Below are 27982 nucleotides of genomic sequence, written 5' to 3'. Positions count from 1 at the left end.
AACTCGCAGATTTCGAATTAGCATTCAATGCTGACGGATAGTTCTGAATTTTGATTCTGTCTTCTACGGTGTTAGCTATGCTCTCCAACTGTTACCTACAAACTTGATAAGAATCCCTAGGCCTGCACCTGACTCATGAATTTAAAAAACACTCAAACAAACAAGAGATTGAATTGGACAAGGACTAGAATAAAACCGGTGCCTTCCTGCCTGGCTGACAGAGTCACTAACCCACTTTCTTTCGGCATGAAGACAAGCTCTATGCCCACTTTACAATGCTTTCCCTTAGAGATAATCAAATATTTTTGCCAAAATAAACTTCAATTTCTCTTGAATTTACTAACTGTGTAACCCCAGTAAATGAGATGAGGGCCCCATTATTTTTTCTTAATAATCCTGTGATGGTTCCTAATGATCACAGAATTCAGTTTTTAATGCCCAGAGCCCATCTGCTCCAGCCTCTTCAAGATTTGGCAGGGATCAAGCTCGCCCTTCTGTTCTGTAATCTTAGTGGTCTGCTCTCTTGCCCCATGTGACAATGAGAGTGTTGGCCAGTCTACAACCTTTGGGCACACACCCTATTTGTTTCCGTTTTTCTCAAAGCTTAATAATATTAGCTTTGTGATTATATCTGCTGTTGCCTGCAACACAAGAGGTGGTTCTGTTAGGGCTGCTTTAGGTAAAGCCCTTGACCCCTTACCAAGCCTTTATATTCATTCCTCTTTCCTATCCTTACACACTCCATCCAACTCAGAAATCAGCGAGGTGTCAAGCATGTGGTTACCTAGCCCCATAAGTACCTAGTAGTGTTTTCCAAATGTAGAATCAATGGGACATTTTTAAGATGGGTTCCTATGCCCACCTTGGCCAACCTGGGTCATCCTGTCCAGGCAGTTTTTAATTAGCCAACCAACGCCTCCTGAGAATGGCCCACATAAACCATGAGGGTATACCATGTATCTGCCTCTTCCTGGACATGGGAAACCCACAGCTCCACCCACCCATCCTTAAACACGGACCTCGGGCTCCTGGGTGCTACCATCCAAGCAACCAGCACCATATCCAGCACACTTTCCCTTCCCTCAGCTGCCTTAGAAGTCTGTCTTCTTTGTAATTCAGTTCACCTTTTATAAATGCCTTTCCCCTCTATTCATAACTGTTCTCTTTTTATCCAGTCCCTGCCATCTGGCTCCTCTTTGCCTTCCATGTAGTCTCTTTCACCCAAATCCAAATCCCCCTTTCATATGCCTCTCATGTCTATCAGAGGATGGACATAAACCAGTGTCCCAGAGAGTACTGTGTTCTCAGACTGACCAGATCTGCCACATTGCATTGCACTAGAGAAGGTGTTCCACTTGCTGCCATTTATATGGTGTTTCCCTTAGCTTTCACATCATCCTGGAAGGCAGGTCTGGGAGGGCAGGGCCATGGTGCCACATGTCCTGCCTGCAGGGAAGAGAGGCAGGGCCCTCTCGGGCACTGATGAATGAGGCTGGGGTGCTCCTGCGGGTGTTCTGTCACTCCCAGGGCAGGAAGCCCTCCGAGCTCCAGGTTGCTTTCACATCCCAGAGGGAGGCACGGGCACATGGATGGTCCAGGTATAGGCACATTCCCATCACACTTTATGGACCTTTCTGCCTCCTACACTGGGACCCGGCGGGGGCAGGGGGGGGTGGATGTAACAAACCACCCACCAGGACACCTTGAATTAGTCCTCACCCCATTCTCACATGCTCCTGACTACCTGGCACCTTGAGCCACTGAAACATGGGAAGATCATGGGCTCTGCAGCCAGACGTAGAGGGTGTGCAGTCCACTTCTGCCACCTATGAACCCTGTGACCTGGCTAAGTCGCTTACCTCCCTAGATTAGTGCCTAAGCTCTGGAGTGGTTGTCAGGGTTAGATGAGTCGAAGGGAGCTACCAGAATAAAGGAGCAGAGCAGGCTTTCCTTTATTCATTAACTAATCATTCCTACACTGCCCTGTCTTGGGCCAGGCCCATCCTCCCTCTGAGACTCGTTTCCTCTTCTGTTATACATGTGCTGACTCTTCTCTCAACTCTACAGCCCTCACACTGTGATGCTCTAACAGTAATAGCTTCAGTCAGAGGGACCGAGGTCCATAGGAGAAAATGCACTAATGCAACTCAGTGTATGAGACTATGAGTTTAGAGAACTGGGAACAGAAGAGCCAGGTTGCAGGCACTGGATAAAAAGAGAAAAGTTATGAATAGAGGGGAAGGACATTTATAAAAGGTGAACTGAATTAAAAAGAAGACAGACTTCTAAGGCAGCCGAGGACGTGGACTCTGGTCCATGAAGAACTCTGTGTCCACCCCGAGTCCCAAGGATGGTGACTGTGCAGCTTGTCAATGCCGTGTCATCGGCTGACCCCACTGGGTGCAGCAGGGCCACGATTACTGCGGACTGGTTTTGAATTTTCTGTGGACCCCGAGAACCATGGAAGCTGTGGACATTAGATGTGACACAGTCCTCCAGAGGGCGGCTGTGAGCACTTGGGGAGCACCTTTGTGCACTTCGGCACCACGTGGTGGCCCACCAGAGCTGGTCCCTCCAGGCAGGAGAATGGCCAGATCTCAGGTTGAAGTTCCCAAAAAGGCACCAAGCAGTACCTCGACTTGGTGATTGGGGACCCTCTGTACCCCACCCAAGGAGCAATAACAAGGCTTAACTTGCATGCTTTTAAACCGAAGCTCCTTCCTAGGGCAACCCATTCTCACCTTTGGCCATTTCTAGTCTTCAAAATGATATTCCCAATTTGGTGTCCTCATGGCCATCTCTACATGTATCATCTGGAGAGTGAGCAGGATGCTAAATCTGAAATGGACTTTACAGTGGCTCTCAATGCAACAAAGAGCAGAGAGCATTGGGTGGGGGCATGTCAGAACCCTGAGGCAGAGGCCAGGAGGCGGGCAGGTAATTCTGATGCACCCTAGAGGGGGCACCTTCACCTGAGAATCATAGATACAATCAATGTCAGCAGCTAATGCACAGGTTAGTATCAGTAAAAGCATCTGCAGATTTTGCAGTGAGGTAGAGAGTCAGGCTGCAGGAAAGAGAGAACACAATAGGGTTTTCCCCTCTAAAACTAGTGACATCTGGTTAAAATGGAGGCCCAAGGTAGCCTGGAAGGGGGAAAAGGGAGGGTGGTGGTAAACAGGACTCTGAGATTTTCAGGAGCAGTGTCTGTGAATTTAGAGAGAAGCCACTCTATTGAATCCCCTCCCCTGGTTTATACTGTTGATGTAGGGCTGCCTGGACCACTGTGGAACCACAGTGCCTCTGAGCCAGCTGAGCCCACGCCTCCCTCCCAACTATGACTATCTGAGCAGCAGCCCAGCTGCCTGGAGTTTGGTCCTCTACAAACCCTTGGCAATTTCTTGGTCTTAGATGGAAAGCCCCTGGAAAACGAGATCGAATCTATCGAGTGGCCACTGTACAACCCAAGCCAGCACTGGCCATGCTCAAACGTGAGCTCCTTCATGGCGAAGCTGCTGCGTGGTTGTCCTGGAGACGTAACCTTGTGAAGAGATGGGTTTGATCCCTGAGAACTTTCGCCTTTGAGCCCATTTTTGCTCCCAGAACTGCCCATTGAAGGCATGCTCAGTGAGTGTGTGTGTGTGTGTGTGTGTGTGTGTGTGTGTGTGTGTAGATAAGGCCTGTTTTCCACGTTCACTGCTGTGTGAACAGGGAGAAAAGAGCTTACACTTCCACAGAGGGTGTTAGGTGAGAGGAGGCTTATAGAAGAAGCCTGGGCAGCGCAGCACAAAGCACTGGGACAGATTGCGGAGGGCATCCGTGGAATTTAAAAGGAGTTATTTAGAAACAGAACGTGTCCACTGTAAGGATTAAGGACACCGTTTTCTGGAGGAGGGAAGGTGGCCCGGCTGACCCAGTGGGACATTTTCAGACTCTACAATGTTGTAATCACACAGATAAAAGAATAATTCTGATGTAAGACTTCATGTTACACATTTCTGAGAAGCAGTTTTAATTATAAAAATCATACACACACACACACACACATATTTAAAAAAAGATAATATGTGAAGGAAACTTTTAAGGTACTTTTAAAAAGAAAATACTTGGGAGATATCCCAACACTTCGGCCCCTTGGGCTCTGCTATCTTTTAATTCCCTACATTCATGTTCCCTGGCTTATCTGTGAATTTGGTTAACTCATTCCCCAGCCGCTCCGCTGGATTAGATAAGGGGAAGATGTTAATAGGGAACCCTCCATCTTTCGCTACTGTGTCTGACTTCAGGATTCATTGACTTGCTAAACCCAATCTTTCCCTGCACTCCTTGTCCTATATGGGCTTATCAATGCAAAAGATAATCTGCTTGCCAGGCATCCAATGAGTGCCCACAACAGGCAGACAGCAGACCAGCAGACAGGGCGGCAGCCTGTGGTCCCTGAGGACCTGCAAAGAGGCAGTGCTGGGCCACTGGGCGCTGGGAGGGGCTGTGGTGGGGACCGGCCAGTCTGGCTATAAGGAGCTCTCCAAGCACTCGCCTGCGCCACTCAGTGGTTCTCCAGGGATCAGTGGGTGTCTGCTTTCTACTCACCTCGGCCCGTGCTGTAATGCTGCAGCTTGTCACTGTACACAGCCTCTTTGCTGTAAGCCCGTTTCCTGTGGACACAAGGAAGAAGAGCTCTCTGAGCCTCTCTGCTCCAGGACCTTCTTCCAGGCCTCCTGTCCCAGTGGGGGCTCACCCAGGAATCTACTGAGATGGGGAACTGCTTCTCTCAGCTTAGGTGTAGCTCTTGTCATGGCCAGCGCTCTAGCTTGACCACCACTGTGGGCAGATGGGTCTGCTTTCAAGTCTAGAGGCTGGGCAGAGCCGTGGGTCCCCTTCAGAGCCTGGACAGACTCCTGAGGATGCCGTTAGTGCTCTGGCTGCACTGCAGCACGATAGGACTTTGCCCAGCAGAGTCTAGGCTAACCACCGAAGGCAGTAGCAACAGTATTAAAAATTCACAAGGCCTTCAGGGCCAGCCCTGCTGCAGAACTTGGAGTTCCTCTTTTCCTCCTTGGCTCCCTTCCTGCCTGCTGCCTTATGCCCTCCACCAAGGCTTTTGGCTCTTTAACCAGAGGATGGGCTGAGGCACACGCTGGGATGGTCCAGTGGGTCAAATGCAATTTTGCAACTGTCACTCCGAAAAACTGTTGTGTGCGAGGGACGCTAAGAGTCTTGTCTAAAATGAAGCTTGAGGATGGATGGGTTGATCCATAGCTTTGCCCAGCTCTTACAGAGGATTTTATCCCTGGCACAGAGAGAACAATCTGGAGATCCAGGCTGCCTGTGGGATTGACATGGAGTGATGATTGGGAGAGTGGAGGTGTGTCTATTAAATGGTCAGGCCCTGTCCAGTCTGCATGACCTTGGAGGGGTCTGAATGTGGAGCTTCCTGGGTCCAAAGAGAGCAGTCAGGGCCAGGAGGAGGGGGGCCTACCTGCTACAGACGATGGAGATGGCCACCAAGGACACGACAAACACAACCCCGGCCGCCGCTGAGCCAGCAATCAGGGGCAGCTGCTCCCTCAGCTCAGACTTGTAATCCGCTAGGTAAGAAAGAGGCATTAGAATCTTCCCATGTGCACTTTGCATACAGCTGGTACTCAATGTATGATCCAAAGATAAGATCTATACACGTGTGTGTGTGTGTGTGTGTGTGTGTGTATGAAAAGTTAGTATTTAAGTATGCCCCGAACATTATTCATTATTTATTTGAAATTCAAATTTAACTGGCCGTTCTCGGTTTTATTGGGCAACCTTAATGACAATATCTTTTGAACTGAGGTTCTCCATGCTCTGCATCAGAATATCTGAAGCCCAATTGTTAAATATGACTATTTCTGGGCCCCTACTCAGATCTCTGAAATCAGAACCTCTGAGTGAAGAGCAGGGAATCTGCATGTTTACCAAACACCCTGGGTGATTCTTATGCTCCCCAATGTTTGAGAACCAGCCTTCAAGTCTGTGATGGAGACAGAGACTGCTGAAGTCAAGGATGTTGCTCTCAAATCCTCCCGCTCTATAAAAATCAATGTTAAATACTGCAGGTAGAGTTTCCGTTTCCCTCTGTTGAGAGCTTTTTGTAACATTCATGCTTTTAAAAAGTTAATTTGGCCCAAAAAATGCAAAGAATGACAGTGAGGAGTCCATAACAACGTCTTTATACATTAAAAACACCATAAAGCAAAGTGACCTTCCCACAGGTTCTCCTGCCCCAATGACCCTTCTCTGATCAACCTTCAGACTCACCTTTGCGCTGCCGTTGGGGCCCAAAGCTGCCGTGAGCGTAATTACTACCGATGTGTGAACCTCAGTCATTAAGATTAATACCCTCGAATTTGGCCACTTACCAGAGCTCTCTTATATCTAGCCCCTCTTGGGTTTACAAAACTTAACTGCCAATGTAAAAGGAATAGCCTTCTTGGGAGAAATCTGTTACTTCTTGATTTGTCTAGCAGGATTGCCAAGAGACCGGTGCTCAGATCATTTTGAGTTTTGGGCTTTTAATCCTGTGTACCTCCTGATGCCAAAGTGCCCATAAATCTAGATGGTAAGTGAGGTGCAAAAGGGGGACAGAGTCCTAAAGGAAAAGAAGACAGCCTGCGTTCCTTTCACTCCGGCCACATCATTAATCCGAATGAACAGGCTCGCCTTCCCACCCCATCTCACCATCCTAAAATATGACTGAAAATTCATCTAAAATAAACTCGAAATGGATTGCAAACTCCCAATCCTACAGGCACCAGAGAGCCCCCACTAGAGCTCCCAGGAATACGTGACTGGGAAGTGGTGGGCACCCATGGGGCAGCAGTGCCTCACACGGGGACGCCACCAACACTGGCTCCCTTTACAACTGTTCCCAAGAAAATGAATATTATGATTTTTATATGAGATCATCTGATTTTTAAATCTTCCTGGTGAATTTTTAAATTGTCAGAAATATAATGTGTCATTAGAAAGCCTCAAGCAATGTCAAGTGCCTACCTGAAGAGTACTGGCCTAAAATAAAATGTTATGTAAGGGCAGCCTGCTTTCTATGTAATTTAAGTAATAAAGGAAAAATGAAAGGCTTTCAGTTTGGGAGGCTGGGAATAGACTGACATTTGGAAAAATATCAGGAAATAGCTCATAAATGAATAAATAAATGTAGATAGATATGTAGATAATATATAGATAAACGATTACTTACACTATGGTAAATGGCTAGCTAAGAAAATGGTGAGTGAACAACCAAGCAGTCACACCCAGTTTCAATGTTCAGGCTACAGGGAAATCTCTTTCACATAAGTGTTAAAGGGGGTGGTCTCAGAGGAGTGGGGGAAGCTATTATAATAGGGAATGAATAAAACCGAAAAGTGGAAGTATTTTTGGTGACAGGCTTTCTGGCCTTGGGACAGTTTGGAAAACAGTGGGAAGATGCCTGAGTAGGACCTAATGGGGCCACATATGAAGTTGCCTCACATATTGTGAGATGCTGGGTTCACAGGACTGCGCACCTCACATTTAGTCTCCCTGTTCCCTTTCTGCAGACATGGGCTCATGACATGAGGCTGTGAGCTCAGTTCCCAGCCTCCAAGAACAGAGTGAAGTGGGAGTGACAGGCATCTGGGCCCAAATCCAAAGGCTGGAGGGCACACTGACCGGTGTGGGTCTCACTGCTGTGCCCTTGCAGGACCACATGCAGTGACCATGTTGTTCAGAGACCCTTCAAAGGCAAGTCATCAGATGTTGGACAGAAATGGACTGGATTTCAGACAGATGTCGCCCTATACAGCATATTGGGAGGCAAATCCTTCTAAGGGAATTCCACTGCAATGCAGGTAGAGGTTGGCCTCTGGGCTGCGAGTGCAGCTTTTTTTTGGAGTGGGCTTCTTCTCCTCCCTGAACTGCTCCCCCTCTGCCAGGTCACTGGCCCACTCCTTACCATCTGTTAGAGTCTGGAAGCACATCTTGCCGCTGAACTTGCCATAGCCAGCCACGGTGCGGGCGCGCACCTGTACCACGTATACCATGCCTGGCCGCAGACCGTCGATCCGAGCTGTGTTGGTTTGGCTCCTGGCCATGGAAGAGTTGAACTCATTGTGTTCCTGAAAAAGAGGAAGGGTATTGGTCAGTGGCCTGTTCCTGAGTCCAGCACCCCCAGCCCACTCCACCCTGGAGCACCCAGGCTCCACCAGTTCTTGGTTTTGCTGATCTGCTAGAAGTTGTCACCAGCCCCAGGCCATCCCTCTGAATGGGGACAGGCTGTCCTGGACTGAGGGAATAAAGAATTGGCTCTAGACCATGGAGTAGCTACAGAGCAAATGCTGAGCTCTCAGGGCCTGGCTTGAGGCTCCAGGTCATTTTCTACTCCTCCCCTCTCCAGGGTTCAGAGATAGAATAATAAAGCACAACCATCTCTGTGAAACCCTATCTAGTCTCTACCTCAGCAGGAGCTCACTGGACACACTGGGCCACCCTATGCCTGTCCCTCTTTGCTTTGATTCTGCTGAGATGTTTTCTTTTCTATCCTCACTCAGGATCTCCCTGATCACTCCTCACAATGGCTGCTCAGGATCACTCTCTAAGTTCCCTCAAGTACTTCCACTCTGCTGAAGAGGTTCAGACCAGGCTGGAGGAGCTTCCACACTGCTTCTGCCTTGACCTTGACCCATGTCTGTCTGGGTCCCTATCCTCCAGTTCCCTCTCCACAATCTTCCAGGGAAGGCATGTCCCTTTTCCATAGAACGCAGCCCCTGTGTCCTCATTAGGGTTAGCCCTGCCCTCGTCTGTCATTTTCTCCAACTCCTTCTGCCCTGTCCTTCACAGTTCCTGTTATCTGTACACGTACCCTCTGGTTTGCACAGATGTTGCTTGTGTTTCTCATCCTCTGGCTTCTCTGCCCATCATGAGTGCCCTAAAAGAGTCGCTTCCTCTATTTGTGGCTGATTTTATGTAACATTTGATTTATGCTTGGATTTTGTAGCTTTCCATCTTTTCTGCCAAACCCTCCCCACAAAATCCAAATTTCTTTCCTAAAGATCTCTTACCTTCCCTAAAACTATTATCGGATAAAAGCAGAACTCCTAAATCTAGGTTTACAAGCCCCTCATAATAAACTCTAACCTCTCATATGCCCCTAAACTGACACCTTGCTGCCTCTACAAGGACCACACCCTGGCCACCAGGCCTCTGTTTTCCCTGTCTGCAATGCCTCTATGCAGGGCTGCCCCGTGCCCTCCAGATCCCGTGGGCCTCCACCTGCCAAGGCCTTTTCTTCTAGGAAGGCTTCTCTCATGACTCTACCAGCCGTGGGCAAACTACAGCCCACGGGCCGGATCCGGCCCGTTCGGCTGTTCTATCCGGCCCGCGGAGCCGAAAGAGTGGAGGGTTCTCTTGCTCTCCGCTCCACTCCTTCACCAGCAGCAGTGTTAACATGTATTAGTTCACACAAACACTCCATCCATGCTTTTGTTCCGGCCCTCCGGTCCAGTTTAAGAACCCATTGTGGTCCTCGAGTCAAAAAGTTTGCCCAAGGCTGCTCTAGCCCATAAGCCTTCCTCATTGCTCTTTTTCATCATTTTCCATTGCCCTCAGTACTTTGGATACACCAGCCTGTTATCTGACCATTTCCAGATGAGCATGATGGAGACTATGACTTCGCTCTACGTGCACAGGAGCAAGAGTTTGAAGTCTGAGCCTGCCCTGTCTGCACCATTAATCTTAGAGAAAAATGGGGACATCAGTGAAAATGAAGAACTTGAGTTCCTGGGAGGAGGACCCAAGTCCCATGTGCAGGACTGGGGTTCTGTGACGAGTTCTAGGCACAACAGTTCTGAAGGCATGGTGACAAATGAGGGGAATGTTAATGACGAGAGACCTGTCAGCCACATATTCAGTCTAATGACAGACAAAACTTGGGGAACTGAGCCCGGACAGAAGAATACAATACAAAGATTAGAAATTACCATTGTCTTAAAATTTGTAAAAGTCTACTTCACAAAGTCAAAGGTGGCCGGATGTGTGTTCATTCATTCATTCATTTGGCCAGGCAGTCACAGATATGACCCACTATGATATGCGGGGTGTCATATGTGGGCTGCAGCTACCAAGGCATGGTCCTCTCCTCTGGGAAGACAACATCTGGTGGGGCTGGAACAGAAAGTAAACAGATGATGACAACAGTGTTGACCGAGTGCCTTGGCAGAGGGTAACTTAGGGAGTTGTTGGGGAACAGCAGAGGGTCACTTAGCCCAGACTAATAAGAAGGTTGGGAGAGGCTCAGAGAAGGGTGATATGAGTTCTGAAGGATAAAAGAAATTAGCCACATCGATTAATGTGGGGGAGGGAGCACTGAATAGAATATCCCATGAGAATAGAATAAAACATTCATAAACAAAGCTTAAAGGAGTTCAGGAACTTGCAAGTGACTGGGGCATATCTGGAGTGTAGGTGGCCTGAGGATGGTGATGAATGCTTTGGACGCAGTTGTAAAGGACCAACAGAATTGCAAGTTACGGAGGCCCATGTGTACCCTAAAATAAGAGTTATCCATTGGAGCCTGGGAGAGACTGCTTGGGGAAGGACTATCCATCTGCCATTTGATCTACTTTAAAAAGCAGGTGAATTCTCCACCACCACCACCACCATCACCTCCACCACCTCCACCTCCACCAACCAGAGATCCAGCAGAAAGAAGGCTGTCCACTGCATAAGGGATGTCATTTAGATCTTTGGTATTTACTGTCTATTGATACACTAGAGATCTGAAATCTGAAACTATGAAAGTCACATCACCTTGCAAGTTAAAGCAAACTCCCATTGCTATAAATCCAGGGGGTTTCCTAAATTCTCTGGTTTTACTGGAAACTATGGAAATATGTGCTGCTGGAAATAAGCGTTGACTAGGCAGCTCTTTTGCTGAAAAAAATGTGTTGGAAAAAAAATGTGTTGCAGTGTATTGGTATTTGAATTTTGAGGACAAAACATTAACCTATTATCATTTTATAGTCCATACATTCAGTGGTTAAATTGAGTACCATCCTCGTTCCCTTCAAAACCATTAATCAACTTCAGGCAAATGAATTAGAGTGAAGGGCAAGGTTGCTTTTTTTGTCACTTATGACTGGTTTTTTATAAGTATGTGGGAGATAGAGGCTGCAGATATTGGGGGCAGAGACCATGTCTCCCTTATTTCTCCATCCCTAACACGTAGCACAGGGCTGACACCACCAGGTGCTCAACTATTCAGTGCTAAATGAATGAATAAATAGCATACTTGAGGCCAGTTATTTGAAATAATCGATTGAGCACAAGATATTGCCAAGGCCTGAAAGAGTTTCTATGAGAAAACGATCCTAAAATTTGCAGGGTAGAAACTCCCAAGGACTGAACCACCCCGCTCTGGCATAGAAAGTTAGTAGGAAATGTGAGTAAATGTCTAAATGCTTCATCATTGAGACAGCTGAGAGCGGACGAAGATGTTTCTCCGATGGTTTGCCTACAAGCGCTGACACCAGGAGTGAAAAGCGCTACAAGACAGTAAACAAGAGAGAATGATGAATGGAAATATATTAAAATGGAGACAGAGATGAACATGGGAGAGCCTCTGGGAGTGTCATCAGCTCGATGGCTTTTGAGCTCTCTATTAATGAGCTGTTGGAAGAGGCGAAAGCCTCAGATTCCATTCACATTGCTGAGATTGGAAGGTGTCGCAAGCACAAGCCAAGAGTGCAATGTGGGGCTGGAGAACCAGGGAGGGTTTTCAGGGGCTGGAAAACTACAGCTCACAGCCAGCTATCTGGTCTTATAAATAAAGTTCTATTAAAACCCAACCACGCCCACCTATTGACATATTCCTGTGGCTGCTTTTTTGCTTTACAAAGGCAGAGTTGAGTAGTTGGGAGAGAGACTCTATGGACCATAAGCCTAAAATATTTACTACCTGGTCCTCTGCAGAAAAATTTTGCTGACTCCTAGTTTAGAAGAAGTGGCATAGGATGGAGGAACGGTGGGTTTGTTTTTGGGGACTGAATTCGGGACATCTACTGGTTTGAGTTCTATTTGTGCTTGTATCTTCCGAAGACGAGGATTCCATGGCCTTGTGGAGCAGGTAGGCAAATAATTCTGGTTACAAGCATTTGGGTTTAAAATTAAGATACGATCTTTTATTTCAGGAGCCACACAAACTATGAGATCCTCAGCATCAACATGATTGCATCAGAAATACATTGAAATATAATAAAAATGTCTATAGTTCTGGTTCTGTGATTCCCTCGCTGTGACCTGTGTGGTCATGAGTAAGTCATTTAACCTTTCTGTGACTTAGTTCTGTGCATCTATAAATGGACTATACCTGACGTTCAAGAATCTTTTTTAAGGGTCAGAACTAATATATCTGTGAAAATCTGACACATAATGGGCACTCCATAAAGATGAATTATTGTCATTGTGGCTATTCCAAAATACCCTTGCAAGGTAATGTCTTTTCTTAAGTCATATTAGGAATGGTCAAGGCAATGTAACAATTTTATAGACAAGCACTTTATAAGTTCTATAGAATCAATGCTTTGGCAAAGAATCTTCTGTGTTCCCAAGAAAAGCATTCTATTCTCTGGAGTGTGGACAATAATATGCTTCAATGAGGTGTGGAAGCTGCCTCAGGCATTGAGCTGCTGTGCATGTGTGTCTGTTAATAATTAGTATAAATTACTGAGAAGTAGGGACATGGCCTGAAATGGGAGAATAAGCTTCCTTCAAAACATCAGAAGTGGAGGTTAATTACTGTTTTTCAAGGGAGCAGGAAGCATGTGAAGGGAATGGCAGTAGAGGAGTCTAGACGTGGGTGGGGAATGAGGAGCCAAGGGACACAGGCAAAATGGTTTCAGTTCTCAACCTGTCCTTAAGCCTTCTCCCCCTTTCCCCAGGGGTGACTGTTCTTAGCACAGCAGATAGATAAGGAAGGGGGCAGGTGGTCTCCCACGCATTCAGCCCCTTCCCAGCACCGCCACTGGCTTGAAGGCAAATAACCTAGGCTGTGGGCTCACTTCCTAGCTATGTGACTATGGATGAGTTTTGGTTGGTTTGGGTTTTAAAAACTTCTCTGTACAATTATTGTTGGTTTTTTTTACTCATATCAATGATGCTAATATTTACTACATTGAGTTGTGAGGGACAAAGGACATAATGTTAATGGAGCCCCTAGCACCCAAAAGGGCATACTAAGGAGGAATCCCCTCCCCCCCAATAGAAACTACAAGGCTCAAGTTCATGTGTGTGGGAATGGGTGGAACCTTACTGGTGACTCTGACATACCATATGCTGGCCTCACAAGATACTCTGTTGAACTGTTAGGTCAACTCTGATGACAAAATGAGGTCATGTGGTCAACTGGTCCAAACAGATTGGTCCAAAACATTTTGGAAAGTCAAACATTTACTTTATTAACTGATTAAAAAAAAAATCTAGCAAATAAGGTCCCCGAATTCAAAGCTGAATGGATATAACAGTTGCTTATAAATCTAGATTTAATTTATACCCAACTCACTGAATTTTCTGAATGAACTGTCTACATAGCCCAACATTCTCTAAATGAGTAAAATGCTGTCTGATCCCCACCTTGCTTTGCAAGCTCGGCTCTAATGGCTGAAGGGCATCCCTCCTCACAGAATAGATTGGTGATCCATCTGGCCATCCACTTTCGGGGGGTAAATTGCTAGCATTTTACAAATGTGAAAACTGTGACCTAGGGTGGTTAAATATTTGACTGCAGCTGCATGGATGGCTGGTTAGGGAAGGCACTGGAAGCTAGGCCTCCTGCTTCCCAGTGCCGTCGCACCCCCTGTCCAACACTGCCTCCATGTTGGAGGCCTGCAGGTCTCCATCTTGTTTCCATTAATCCACTAGATAATCTCACTCAGGCTCCAGGCTTTCATACAACTACATATGGTCAATGTCCAAATGGACATCTCTAACCTGGTCCTCTCTCCTGAATTCCAGACCTGTACATCTAGCTGCCTACTCCTCATCTCCACTGACTATCCCAGAGGCATTTTAGACATCGAGCTGAACTTCTGTCCCTTCCCTCACCCCAAACATGCTCTACCCACAGCGATCCCTTTCTCAGTCACTGAGAGGTGGTTACATCCTTCCAGTGGGTTAGGCTGAAACCTCCCATATCCAAAATCCAACCTGTTGGAAATCTTGTTGGCTCTGTCTTTAGCTCATATATCTGGAAATTGACTATGTCTCATCAGCTTTCTGGTTCCACTCTGATTCAATCCACCATCATTCTTGTCTTAGATGACTGCAATCTAGCAGGCCTATTTTCAACAGAAGAGCCTAAATGATCCTTTCAGATTTTGTCTCTCCTCTGCTCCTAACTCTGCTATGGATTCCCATCTCATTCAGTGGGAAAGCTCAAGTTCTTAAGGCCCAGGATTATCACCTCCCCTGATTAGCTCTCTCCCGTCTACTATTTCCCCATTGCTCACATCACTCCAGTCATGCTGGTCTCCTTGCTCCTTGAATCACCGGTCATGATCTTGCCTCAGGGCCTTTGCACAAGCTCTCTTATCCCCCAGATATCTGCGTTACAACACTCTTACTTCCTTCAGGTCTTCACTTAGAACTTACCTTCTCCAAGAGGATACATTTACCATCCATTTATTTCTGCAACTGATACCATTCTCAAACCTGATCTGACTAACCCCATTTACCTTGCTTGGTTTTTTTTTGTTGTTGTTTTTTCCTTTTACAATACTCATTTTCTAACATACTATCTGATTTCATTTGCTATTATTCATTGTTCATTGTCTATCTCATTTATTGGAAAGTAAGACTCTTGAGGAGAGGAATCTTTGTTTTGATCACTAACATAGCCTAAAATAGTACATGTCAAATAGCAGGCCCTCAATAAAAAATAATTGCTCAACAAATAAATGAATTTGGTGATTTTACAAATGACGTGCTGTTAGGTCAGTATAGAAAGCACTGCATTTTCCTGGGAGTTTGCAAATGCTGCAGTTCATGATGGTGGGAGGAAGTCCCTACTTCTCCCACAAATAGGCCAGGGACAACTCTGCAGGGCACCATTTTCCTGCCTTGGCAGCACAGCCCTGCTGTAGCCCCCAGTAGTTGCTGCTAAAGAGCAGTCAAGAAAGGTACTATATAAGTTTCTATTCCTATTAATTTCTATCTCATTCTTTTATATTTCCATTGAAATATTTAAACCTTCAAAAGTATTTAAGTGCAGTATATATGCATATGATTTATAAATAAACAATCTTATAGTGAGGTACCTGATCAAAAACTTTGAAAAACACACACAACTAGTCTACAAAACCACAAAATCTTCAGAAAGTTCAGGGGACTCCTGGCAGTTTTGTAGTATCTTCACATGACTGGGGGAATGGGATCAGTCCTGCACATACCAGTCCAGTGAGCTGACAGCAGGGTGGTGGGTTGGAAAGGTTCTCTCTTGAGTTGGTACAGAAAGTGCCTGGATTTTGGAGGCTTTTGCCAGAGAAGACCTGGGAACTCTCCCAGGGAGCCTCTGGCCTAAATCACCAGATTGCTACCTCCCTTAGGACTTCCTCCAACCCACCTCCTTGTGCCCTCAGCTAGGCAATACCCATGCAGCAGGGGCTGGCCCTGGGACTTGCAAGCCTGCAGGCTGAGCTGACTCACCTTCTCATAGTACCGGATTTCATAGTCCAGGATGATGCCATTGGGTTGCTCTGGTTGTGGCCATGACAAGGTGATGCTCCGCATGGTGGCACTGACCTGGTGCATGATAGGAACAGTGGAAGGGGCTGTGGAGAGAGAAAGAGAAAGAGACAGAGCAGATAAACATACCCTCAATTACATGAGAAGTGCCACCTTTCATAGATAAGTAGGAAGAGAAATGTCATTGGGTTTCAACCCTGCCCTTTCTTTCCCATCAGCTGAAATGGATCTGAAGATCTTCCTGTGTGTGTTGCAGAATAAATGGAGTTTAATAACAAAGGAGTGTAAGGTGACAATTTAGGGCAGGATAACGTGTGTAAGGGCAGGGGGTGGAATGGACATGGTGTCTTCCAGGTAAAAAGGAGAAAGACTTGACCAAAACAAGAGGAGGTCAGAGGAATCATGGAAAAACAGTGGCCTGAGGAAGCTGAAGCCAATTAGGGAAGGCATGACAACAAGCACACACCTAGGCTTTAGCCAGTAGGACAAGAGGAGCAATGGAACGCTTTGAGCAGAAGGTGTTGAAGGAAACTCGGTCTTGCCGTAATGAGCTGAGTGACTGCAGGGAAGAGAACCTGGAGGCAAGGGAGGATAGTGAGGGAGTGGAACTGGTCAGTGCAGAATTGCTGTGCAGTAAAAAGGAACGTTCTAGCAAACGTTTTTCTGGGACTGCATGTATGATTTTGACGCATTTCTAAAGAAAGAGAAGAGGTATCTCTCAAGAAAGTCATGAGCACAGACCAACAGCAGAGTTCTCTCAGACTTCTGTCAGAGTTTTTCAAATGAGGACATTTGCAATAAAGAGCTTGCACATATAAATGAGGAAACAATACACAAACCAAACATTTGGAAACAGGATAATAATTCCAAACTCTGTGAAGTGATTCTGAAATCTCTGTTTGGAAATAATGTTATTTATTTCCCCATTCAACATTTTTCACACGTTGCAAGTCAAATAAAAGCAGTCTGGAAATAACAAATGAGGGTTGTCTTTCTAGGGGAAGAGGCGGGTAATGGATGAGGCTTCAGTCTGCGCTCCACTCAGGGGCTGTTCTGTTTAGTCCTGGCACTTATGTAGCGAGGAAGGTCGTTTCTTCACACAAGCTCCACTTTATAGGTTTTCCCTGGGGACTGTGGCTGACCGACATTTACTATCCTTGATTTAAGTTAACAGATTCCCCTCTAAGACCTGAAATTACGGAGCATGGCTACCAGGTCACAGATGCTGAGGGGTGAGGGGTGGGGATATATTCTCCACCACTTGCTGAACCCTCAGTGAGCACCTGTACATGATGGGCCCTGGGCAGAGGGTGGCAATGCAGAGCACTTGCTCTGAGATGCTCACAGTCCAGGGATCCATAAAGAGAGCACAGTGTGAGAGTGTTGTGATGAGTCATGAAAATCAGAGTGTCTACCTGGGACTTTGCACAGTTCCCACTAGAGACCTTGTGCTGGCCGTGAAAATGTGCCCCTCAGAGCTTCTACTGCTGGGAGCATAATTAACTAATGGCCCCAGCTGCTGGGTCTGCAATCCATCACCACATTCCCAGAGAGCCCTGCTTCCCACAGGTTGCTCCCAGCCAATGACTGGGAGTGGCCGAGATGCTAAAATAGTCCTATTCCTGACTCTTTGGGTAGGCAACTCAAACTCAAAGTCTCCCCTTTGGCCTTACCAATGCTTCCTTATAACACAAACACAGCCCAAGGCTCTTTCTACCCAATCCTCCTTCCTTTCCTCTCTTCTTCAGAAGGATCAGGCCTTCAGACCTTCAGTCCAGCCTCCTCTGGCTTCCACTCCATTTTCCCAATCTCCGGCACATCCAATCCCACCTTGGTGTCTGCTCTGTGGAGGGCCTGAGGTCATAAAGTCCTGAATCCCCCTACAGTTTCCCTATCAAGTAGTCTCCACTCAGCTCTGCTCTGTCCCCAGCAATGGGAGGCTCACTGCCCCTAGTGCTGTTGCTCCAAACTTGGGTAACTCTCACCAATTTGCAGTCTTCCTTATCTGAAATCTGTCTTCTTCCCGCTGGTCTCAGTTCTGCCAACTGAAATAATATACAATGTTCCCTTTCCACAGAATGGCTTGTCAGATAGCTCCAGAAACTAGTTAGGTCTCCCCCGAGTCTTTTCTGCTGAAAAGAATGGCCGGATGCTATAAACATTTCTCCCAGGATATGCTGCCACTTGAGGTGGCTGTTTTCCAAATGGGGCTCATGTTATCTAAATCTCTCTTCAGGCATGAGGCCCAGAGGTGAACCCAATTCTCCCACTGCTCTTTGAGCAGCAAACATTAGAGTTAAACTAATATCTACCGGGACCTGTGTACTGGACGTCTATGAATGTGACCATTAGCCTTTGGATTGAGGACAAGTCCCTGCTATTCAATTCTGAAATCATAGGTAAATATCACCTATAGGTTTTCCCACGGTGTGGTCCTTATCTTCTGTCTATAGAATTGGCTTTTGACTATAGGGATTTACATGGATCTCTTTGCCTTTACAGTGTTAAATTTGGCCTATTAATCTAGTAAGCTGGAATAAATTTTTATCCTGATTCAAACATCAAATGCATCTTATCTGCTGCCCAACTTAGTATCATGGTTCAATTAATTAGTTAATTAATGAAACAAAAGTTTATTGAGCATCAGCCATGTGCCACTCACCATTCTAAGTTTTAGGGATTCCATAGTGAATTAAATAAAATTTCCTGCCCTTGCAGACCACATTTTCTAGTGGAAGGATTCAGAGACTAGCTATAATAAAGCAATCAGTCATAAGCTATGTTAAAAATATTAAGTACAACAGGAAAAAAATGGAGAAGAGAAGGAATGCAGAATGGCACAGTGTCAGAGACTGGCCGGAGAAGGCTGCAATTCCAAACCATGTGGTCAGCAAAGCCTTGCCTGAGAAGTAGATGCAGGAACATAGGGTTGAAGGATGGAAGGTGGGAGCCAGGAGAATGCCCGAGGGAGGAGCATTTTCAAGAAAGAGGCCAGGGAAAAGCCTCTGATCTGGGAGCAGTCTGGTGTTTCGAGAGAATAGCAAAGAGCCACTGGGACTGGAACAGAAACAAGGCGACAAAGGGTAGGACTCTAAGGGACACTAAGAAGATTTTGGATTCTATTCTGAGTGAGGTGGGGAGCCACAGAAGGGTCCTAAACATGGGAGGGACATACTCTGACTTGCATGTTAACAGTATCACCCTATGCTGTGTAGTATTACCCTATTGAGAATAGAATGCAGAGATCATGTGCAAAGCTGAAAGACCTAATACATTTAAAGTTTCGCAATGGATGTGGGATGTGGAAGAAACAGAAGCATCAAAATGACTCCAAGATCTTGGCTTGAGCAACTGGAAGAGTGGGCTGCCATGAACTGAGATCAGGCAGAAGCGTTTTGGGAGGAAAGAGCAAGTGCTCCAATGGGTGGAAGATGACCAAGATGGCCCAGAGTAGATGCTGGGTAGGCAAAAGCATGTATAAGAGGTCCAGTCTGGAGAAGGAAATTTAGAGTCATCAGTATTTCAAAGATACTGAAAACAGCGGGACTGACAGAGATCCCCAAGAGAATGAGTAAAACAGAAATATATTTGAAGATTCAGAAAATGAGGAGAAAACAGCCAAGGGGCCTGAGAAAAAAAGGCCGGCAAGGTAAAAGGAAACAGAAGATGTGATCACCTAGAAACCAAGTGACAATCAGCGTTCCCCGGAGGAGAGAATGTGTGAACCCAACTGCTAAGTCACGTAAAATGAAACTAGGGACTGAGCATGGATTTAGCCACAGGCTGGATGGTTAACCATGTGGATGGCTCACGATCATCTTTTCCAAGACCTCATGCACATGCACAGAGAAATGGAGAGCATGAAGGCACTTCAGGGAAGGTGAGGAAGCTTCCAGAGTCAGTAAGACCATTGGGGGATCCCAACAGGCCACCAAGATGGACGGAGCGTGGCTCCCATGAACCTGCTCCCCCTGCCACACTTGCTGTGCAGGGCAGGTGTCATTTCAGATCCGTGTGAAACACGATTTCCATGTTGTTAATCATGTCAGTACCATACAGCTTTTCGGGGTCCTTCTGCCTGAAGAGCTGAGGCATCGTGTATTAAAAATTGGAAAGATTAATCCCAACAACCTGAGGATTTTGATGGGCTTAGTCCTTTTCTTTGCCTCTAATCCCTGGAAAGCCATCATTCAAGACTCAATAGATTTGCCAAACATTGTGCCAGGCCCCTGATCTAATTGTTGGGGATAGAAGGACAAAGAGGAAAATCACAGCTCTGACCTGAAGGACCTTGGAGTCTAAATGGGGTCAGATGGTAAAGAGGCAACCACAGGGCAGGGTGATCCAGAGGCAATCAATAGGCAAAACCCACTGAGAGAAAGGACCCTGTTACAGAGATGGCAAGGGCGTCCCGGCGGCCACATCCAGGAGAAGCTGCCAGAGGGTGAAGTTCCCCGCCACCTGCATTTCTTAGATTTATGGAGATGACACGATGCTCACAGACCCTGTGGCAGACTTTACCCTCACACAGGTCATTCTAAAGGCCTCACATTTTAATTGAGATGGGACTTAGCACATGGGAGAACGTGAAAAAGCATTATTCTTGCTGCCTGAAAATCAGGGCAGCTTACATTTGGTGCTCTGCCATTGGTGATCAACTACTGTGATACATTTGTTTTTATTTTCCTTCTCCAAATGCAATGCCACCTTTAGATATGCTGTTTTACATGCTATGAGCCCTTCAGACAAAAGAGAAAATTAAAATGAGCTCAGGGATCCATTTAAACACCAACTGCTTCTAGCAAAATGAAGGCAGGCTATGGAGGGATGGGAAGATTAGTTCAGAGAAGCAGCCCTGTGACCCACAGATAATGCTGGTTCCAACCGGAAGTTCCGGCCAGTTGTCTTTTCTCCATAAACTTGCATCCTCAGATGAAGAGGCAGTTTCATCTAATGCTTGAGAGAGTCTCTCCCTCACAAGCACACAGAACACTTTTGATTAACATAAGCATTCTACTGAGAAAAAGGAAATAAAAACAGTTCACAAAATTATTAAAAATTAGCAAAGAAGCAAATATGGACCTTTCTGTAGGAAAAGTAAAAAAAAAAAATTAGTTTGGGGGCTATTTGGAAAGAAGGTACTGATGGGGTAAGAAAGAGGATATACTAAAAACAAACAAACAAAAAATAAAACAAACAGAATCAGAATTGCCCTGCACCCTTTCTTCACCAGGTAAAGCAGGAAGCTGGGATCCAAAGAGGAGAGTGGGAAACAACGAAGAGTGGCCTGCCTGCCACTGAGAAAAAATCAACCAGGGTTTGAGCAGAATCAGAACCAGGAGTGTCTGATGAGAGAACCAATAGAAGAGGCCCTTTCATGTGTCTGAAGCAGAAAGACACTCCAACTTCAAATCTCATTGTTCAAGGGGCTCAGGGATGAAGACAACACAAAGGCAGGCTGAGTCAGTGAGGCCTTGTCTCTGTTTTTGCCTGGGCAGACTTTGGGGAGCTCTCACTTCCGAACTGCTTTTGAAGCAGGCAGATCCAAGATAGTATACCCCTTATAGCAGAGAAAGGGCACAGAATGTTCTTGCCTAGACTGACAAATGAGATGTGGATAAATTATAGGGGAAGGATGGCCCTGGCTGCAAGTTAGGAAAGAACTCATTGGTGACAAGGGACAAGTGTTGGCCCAAACAGGTCACTGTCAATGGCATCAGGGATGGGGTCTGGCTGACCATCAGCCAGCCTTCTGACTGTAAGAAGGGCACCAAAAGAGATCCCAGGGCCTGCAATCCTGGGTCTGAAATGGTGGCATGAATCTATCTTAGAAGTTAATTTTTATTGATTTCAGAGAGGAAGGGAGTGGGAGAGATAGATAGAAATATCAATGTGACAGAAAATCATTGGTTGGCTGCCTCCTGCACATTCCACACTGGGGATGGAGCCTGCAACCTGGGCATGTGCCCTGACTTGGAATTGAACCGTGACCTCCTGGTTCATAGGTCAATGCTCAACCACTGAGCCACGCTAGCCTGTCTGGACCCTGAGTCTTATTGTGCAGAAGTCCTGAAGTCATATCTCAGGTTCACCTGACCCATAATTTTATGTTTATAACATTTCTTGACCTTTTAATTTAGTTAATGACTTGGTCACATTCAAAGTTTTCTTCTTCTTCATTTTATTTTCCTTATTTGATAGGGGAACTTCCCCTTAACAATTAAGCATCTCAGATTTCAAAATGTGAGAATAAGTTAATGGTGTTTTTTTTTCCCCTAGGACAATTGCTAAATTCTAATGTATTATTTTTGCTTATTAAAATTATTTCCTAATGTCTTAATTGATTTTTGTGTCAAAGTAATTCTTTAAACAGTTTTAACCATAATCCATTGGGATATAGTAAATCATATAACAGTTTATTATGTTAAACTATTTTATTTAAGACATCAATTTATGTTGTAAACAAAAATAATAGCATAACACCATACATTCAAAATCAAGTTGATCTACTAGAGTAAAATGTTTGAAGGGGTAATAAAAATATGAAACAAATTTCAGAGTTCAGCAAATCTCATCTAAAAGAAAAAAAATGGTACTTCTATGGGTAAAAATCATTCCAGAGACAGCCTTGTTCTGAGGCCACCTCTCACCTGCCCTAGAAGCTGAGGTCACAGCTGAGTTTTTCTGGAAAGTAACATCTAGGAAGTAAACGATGGGGTGCCCTGACCTTGTGACTCAGGGGGAGGGGATGTGCCATTGCCCATCCTTCCTATGCTAGGGCTCAGGCCAAGGAGTCAACAATGCTCTATTGGCTCAGCCCCGCCTTTCTCCTGGACTTGCCACCAGTATCTCCTTACACCTAATGTCCTGTCCCAACTCCCTGTCTACCTCTTCACTTCAAACTGACTGCAGCCAGTTAATCGTTCCAAAGCTCAATTTACCCACCTTCTTCTGATGCTTAAGAACCTTCAATGGCTCCCCATTGGGAAAAGTCCCAACTCCCTCTCTTAATTTGACCATGTGATGGCTACTGGCCTGTCCAGACTGCCCGCCTCCCTCTGTTCCCTCTCAGGAAGCCACTGATCTCATTGAACTGCTCCACTCGCCATGTCCCAGCAGAAGTCAACTTTTGGGATCTCTGCCCGTTGACCAGCCTTCTGGCCACCTCTCTGCATAACCCCACCCAGCTTGACACCCAAATCAGGCCTCCCTGTGCCTTAGCTTAGCCCTGCCAGGCCAGGCTCACCAGACCAACCCTCCCCTCCTCCCACTCAAAGCCCTTACTCTAATAACTTAATGGCCTGAAATTGCTGCCTTGGGACACAGTGCATGTTGATCTAGCTTTCCAGTGCTCTCCATCACTGGAATCAATTCCTTAGGGCAGATGTCATGGTTCCAGCCTCTTCCCACAGTGTTAGCCTCTAAAAGTTTACCTTCACTGGAATGATTGCAGGACCTTCTCTAAAAACATCAGAAGTAAAAGGGATCAGAGAAACACGTAGCTGCACTTAACATGCATATTGGCCTCTAAAGGAGAAAGATGTGGTGGCGGGTGGGTGGGGGGTGGCAGGTTGTGATTCTGCAGTGGGCACCTGGGGAGGAAGATGGCAGTACCGGGGAACGGGGGACAGGCAGAAACCGAGAGGCTGGGGCAGGCTAGCCCTATCTCACTGGGATGTGTCAGCGAAATGTTACCCTAATGTTGGTAGTGTTCTAACTTTTCTTCTTTTTGGGCTATGGAATCCTTTCTCCCAACAAAATTTTCCTTGAAGCCTAGTGCAAAAACAGAATAATTCAGGGCTTCACTGGTTGTATCAGAAGTGGGAGCCCCAGAGCCCTGAAACCAGTCCATTTTCTATCTCCCAAACCCAGAATCTTAAAGGTCCACAGAGAGACCCAAAAATGCCAGGTAGCCTTCAGAAGTCCCCTGAGGCCTCTGATGAAATGCTATGAATGCCTAAAAGGTATGGGTGATGAGGTTTGAAGCGAAAAGTTGGGAGTGGTGGGTTATATGAAACATTCTTTTTTTGTTGTTGTTAAGAGGGACTTGTTGTTGTTGCTGTTAAGCCTCACCTGAGGATATTTTTTCCATTGCTTTTTAGAGAGTGGAAGGGAGGGATGGAAGGAGAGAGAGAGAGAGAGAAACAGAGAAACATCAATGCAAGACAGACACATTGAATGGTTGCCTCCCACACACACCCTGACTGGGCCAGGGATCAAGCCTGCAACCCAGGTATGTGCCCTTGACCAGAATCAAACCCTCGAACCGAACCTTCAGTCTGCAGGCCAACACTCTAACTGCTGTGCCAAACCAGCTAGGGCTGAAACACATTCTTAGGGAAAAAAAATCTACATTTAAATGTTAGCTAAAGACTTCAGGCCCACTAGTACTGATGACAAAGAAGAACAGTTTACACACAAATAAACTGTGCAAAAGATGAATCGTGTGGTGAATTGTGCATAGATCAGTTGTTTCCTCTGACATTTCTATTTTAGGAGATAACTCTGTTGAGAAGGTACTTAGATAACAGGTTCTCTCTCTGTTGAAAATTCATTTCATTGCACAAATATGCTGGAATTTTACATTAGGAGGCCTGACTCATTAAATATTCTTGGTGCAGTAACACTTGTGGTCAAAGTAGATTAAACAAATAAGCAATTAGTTTGGAGACTGGGTATGAATACAAAAGCAGAATTAATTATTTTTCTAATTGTTTTTCCCTATTGTGGACATTGGCTTCTTGGCTTTTGCTCTGGGCTGTGCCTTGAGATGACCCTGACACCCCTTCCAATCTCCCTCTCTACCTTGGAGTTACCTTGGAACAGAGGACTGCTTTGAGAAGGTGGCGCCTGTTTGACACCATTGTAAAATATTGGCTGAGTCTCATCATGAGTTCGATGATGTGGGGAAGGGAGAGAAAATGAGGGTTCAGACCTGAGTGACTGAGTCAGCCCCTCACCCCCAGACAGGGGCCTCCTTCATGTGTTTAGTTTTAAGGCAAGGAAGTGTGACAACTGGGTTGGGAGCTGCTGTAGGGATGTAGGTTTATAGCAGAGGCCTTCGTTTCTGATACTGCTTCTGATTTGGGGTAGGGGAGGTGTATTTATTGGGATCATCCACCTGTCCCTGCTGGCTCCCAAAATGTGGTCCCCGATCAGCATCACCTGGGGACTGGTAGAAAAGGCAGAATCTGGAGCTCCACCCAGGTTTACTGAATCAGAAACTCGGGGAGTGGGGCTCAGCAATCTGTTTTAACAAGCCCTCTAGGGGACCCTGATGCAGGTGCCAGTGTGAGAACTGTTTGTCTAGAAATCTGGAAATCAGAATGTTCCATTTTGAAAGAACATCTGAGGTCATTTAGTTTTCTGTCAACTCTAACAATGTATGGATTAGAGCACTGAGGGGGAGAGAGGGAAAATGGCTCTCCTAAGTCCTCAGCAGTCTAGGGCCGAGCCAGAAATAGCCTCCTGTCCCAGTGTGGGCCCTCTATTCCCTCCCCTACACTCACACACCCAGCCTTTTCAGAGCCCCTTGAGGATGCTCAGCATAGGCAAAGGGAGTCAGGATCACATCACTCATAGATAAATGCTGCCTGATCCCTCAGGGAGGTCAGGGGTCCCCACAGAGATGGAAGTGTGCATAGCCCTATGCCAGAGGAGGAGGCCTCCTGGTTAGTGGGGTCCTGAGGTCCCTCCTGCCTCCTAGATCCCCTCTCCTGGCTCCTCCTTCCTGCTGGGGTAACCAGAAGGTATACCAGGAAAGGACAGCAAACAAGAACCCCACATCCCTGTGGAGGCAGGAGGCTGTAAAGAGATGAGTGAGTGTACAGAGGTAACTGTCAGGTGATGCCTGTCCTAGGCAGGCATCCCAGGGTGGCTATGAGGGCCGCTGAAGACAGACCCATCAGAGCTCATGTGGCACCTGGGGAGTGCTTAGCTCCACCTCCCACAGGCCTGCCAGCCTTCCCTGGTGTGGGACCAGAGCAGGGGCAGCTCTGGTTTGTTGACTGTTTAATCACAGAAGTCAGTTCACTGGAAACACTGGCACTGGGGCAGCCTCAGGAGAGAGGTTGTGTGCCCCTTACTCCCTGGCTATCATGCACCCCTGTTCAGCAGAGCACGCATTACAGCTGGGGGACCCACCACCACCACCCTAAGGCTGACATCACTGCCACCAGCAGTGGGCAGGGGAGCTGGACCTGTGACTGTCCTCCTAGGCCTGAGGTCTAAGTGTCTTGGACTTAGGGAGCCCTTCCTCCTGCAGGCAAGTTTCTACTCTGCAATGTCCAACTTTGAGGCCCTCTCTACACACCGCCATCCCCACAAGGGTCCCCTTGACCCTGACTCCCCAGGATATCTCTGCTCTCCAGTCCTCTCAAGTGTGGCAGTTTATGATTTGACACTGGGCACACCTCAAGGTCAGGAAGTGGGCTGTGTACTCCTGTTCCCTGTCAACTCTTCTAACCCTATTTCACCATCTCCTACACCCTCTAAAAAATTCCATTGGCTGGGCTGCCACTCTCCAAGCTTGAGAGCACTGTGTGCTATCTCCCACCATCACTCCCCAAATTGTTGAAGACTTGACTTCCAACTCTGTCTTTGTCTCCATCCTGAGCATGGCCCTCCTGGAGGTGACTTTAACATCCACTTGAATAGAGTACTCTCTGTTCCCTGACCCCCTCAACTCTTCCATGTCTGCCCATTCCCTTTGTGCACTTGGATTTGGCCTTACCTGAAGTTGCTCCATTTTCAAAGCCACAAATCCAACTATTCTGCTTCTTGACCATGACCTCTGATGAGCCCACTCTTGTTGGCCTCATCTGGCTCTCTCAGTCTTGACTTCTACCCAATGCATCAGCCTCTCCTTCATTCATATCCCTCATTAACCAGCTAAGTTCCATCTTTGCAATAGCATAATTGGTAATACTCCCCTTAACCTCAAGCATGAGTTGCCTTTATGTTTTCATAGGATACAACCAGCAAAATTCAACCCAAGAGAGACCCACGGTCAATCAACTTCCTGGAGGGTCTGCTCTCCAGCAGCCACACACTGCTGAGAAAGTCAGATAAACAGGGCATACCGGCAGCTTTGTAAATACATGATCAACTTCAAATGACCCTCAACATTTCTGGAAACATTGAATCTCTCTGGTCAAGCCCATCTCCCATTCTCTGCAATGACACTGCTAACCTTTGTCCATTCTCCTCCATCATTCAATCCCAATCTTTCCCTTCATTCAGCAACCAAGCTTACCTACTACCTCACAGAGAAAACAGAAGCCTGAATATCCAGCTGCATAAATAATACCGCAACTTAGGTACCCCAAATCTCCTCAAACCACACATGCACAGAACTGAAGCCGCCTTCCCTTGACGCCTTCCCTGAACATTTCTGGGAGCCCCCTGACACGTCTCCCAAGTATTTGCAAAGCATCCTTTCATTATGTAGCTTTGTCTTCTTTGTTCTCCATGTCAGTGCCTGAGAGCTCTCCATAGGAAAGCTGCTCACTGAGCCAGATCACCAGTCCCCTACCTGAGGATCAATGGCTCTGTGAGAACACAGTTCCCCAATACTCGCTCAGGCAGTGAGTGCTCCACTCCACCCAGCCCAACAGCCTTCCCGGCATCCCTGCCTCCCTGGGGCACCTCGTCACTGAGCCTCAAGGCTTCCTGTCATGCTCAAACCTCAGTATGTGCCCCCTGCAAAGCTGCCTTCCTTGCCCTCCCAGTCCTTGCCCTGTGCCCTCACTCTATTCCAGGCCATCACATGAGCCAATAGATACCAGAGGTCCTGTCTCCACCCAGCCTCTCACACAGCCACCTCCTCACAAGCTTCCCTTCTCACGTGCAAACCTGGTTCTGCAAACAAATGCCAGCCAGCTGGTTTCGGAGGCACCATCAGACTGTGACCATTATGCAAGGCCAACTGGGATATCCTGGAATAGAGGATACCGTGCTGAGGTGCAGGGGTTACTGGAGGAGTGAGACCTGCTCTATCAGAAGAAATACGGCCTACACACATAAGGAACTAGTGCACATCCAACAACTCATTGTGTCATCCTTGTAACAGTACAGCTCACAAAAAGACAACAGATGTCAGGATCTTCTATGGTGCAGACAGGCTCAGAGGGGCACAAATGAACACCCTGAGTTCTGGAGAGATGATGAAGCCTTTGCTCTGTCCAGAGAGGGGGGGAGGGGGAGTGAGAGGGAGAGGGAGAGTGAGAGGGAGAGT

The 27982-nt window shown here is 46.6% G+C and overlaps 1 protein-coding gene across 1 annotated transcript in view; it reads right to left on the bottom strand.

Moving 5' to 3' along the window:
• The window catches only part of EPHB1 (EPH receptor B1), a 283401-nt gene that overhangs the window by 72314 nt on the left and 183105 nt on the right, over positions 1 to 27982 (bottom strand). The window contains exons 6-9 of the mRNA XM_006759807.2: positions 15709 to 15833; positions 7967 to 8129; positions 5480 to 5588; positions 4591 to 4655 (exon numbers count right to left, since the gene is read on the bottom strand). Of these exons, the coding sequence (XP_006759870.2) occupies positions 4591 to 4655; positions 5480 to 5588; positions 7967 to 8129; positions 15709 to 15833 (462 nt within the window). The remainder of the gene's footprint in view (positions 1 to 4590; positions 4656 to 5479; positions 5589 to 7966; positions 8130 to 15708; positions 15834 to 27982) is intronic.

This window comes from Myotis davidii, unplaced genomic scaffold (genome assembly GCF_000327345.1).
Source record: "Myotis davidii unplaced genomic scaffold, ASM32734v1 scaffold415, whole genome shotgun sequence".
Lineage (NCBI taxonomy): Eukaryota > Metazoa > Chordata > Mammalia > Chiroptera > Vespertilionidae > Myotis > Myotis davidii.
This window is presented reverse-complemented; position numbering and strand designations above follow the sequence as displayed.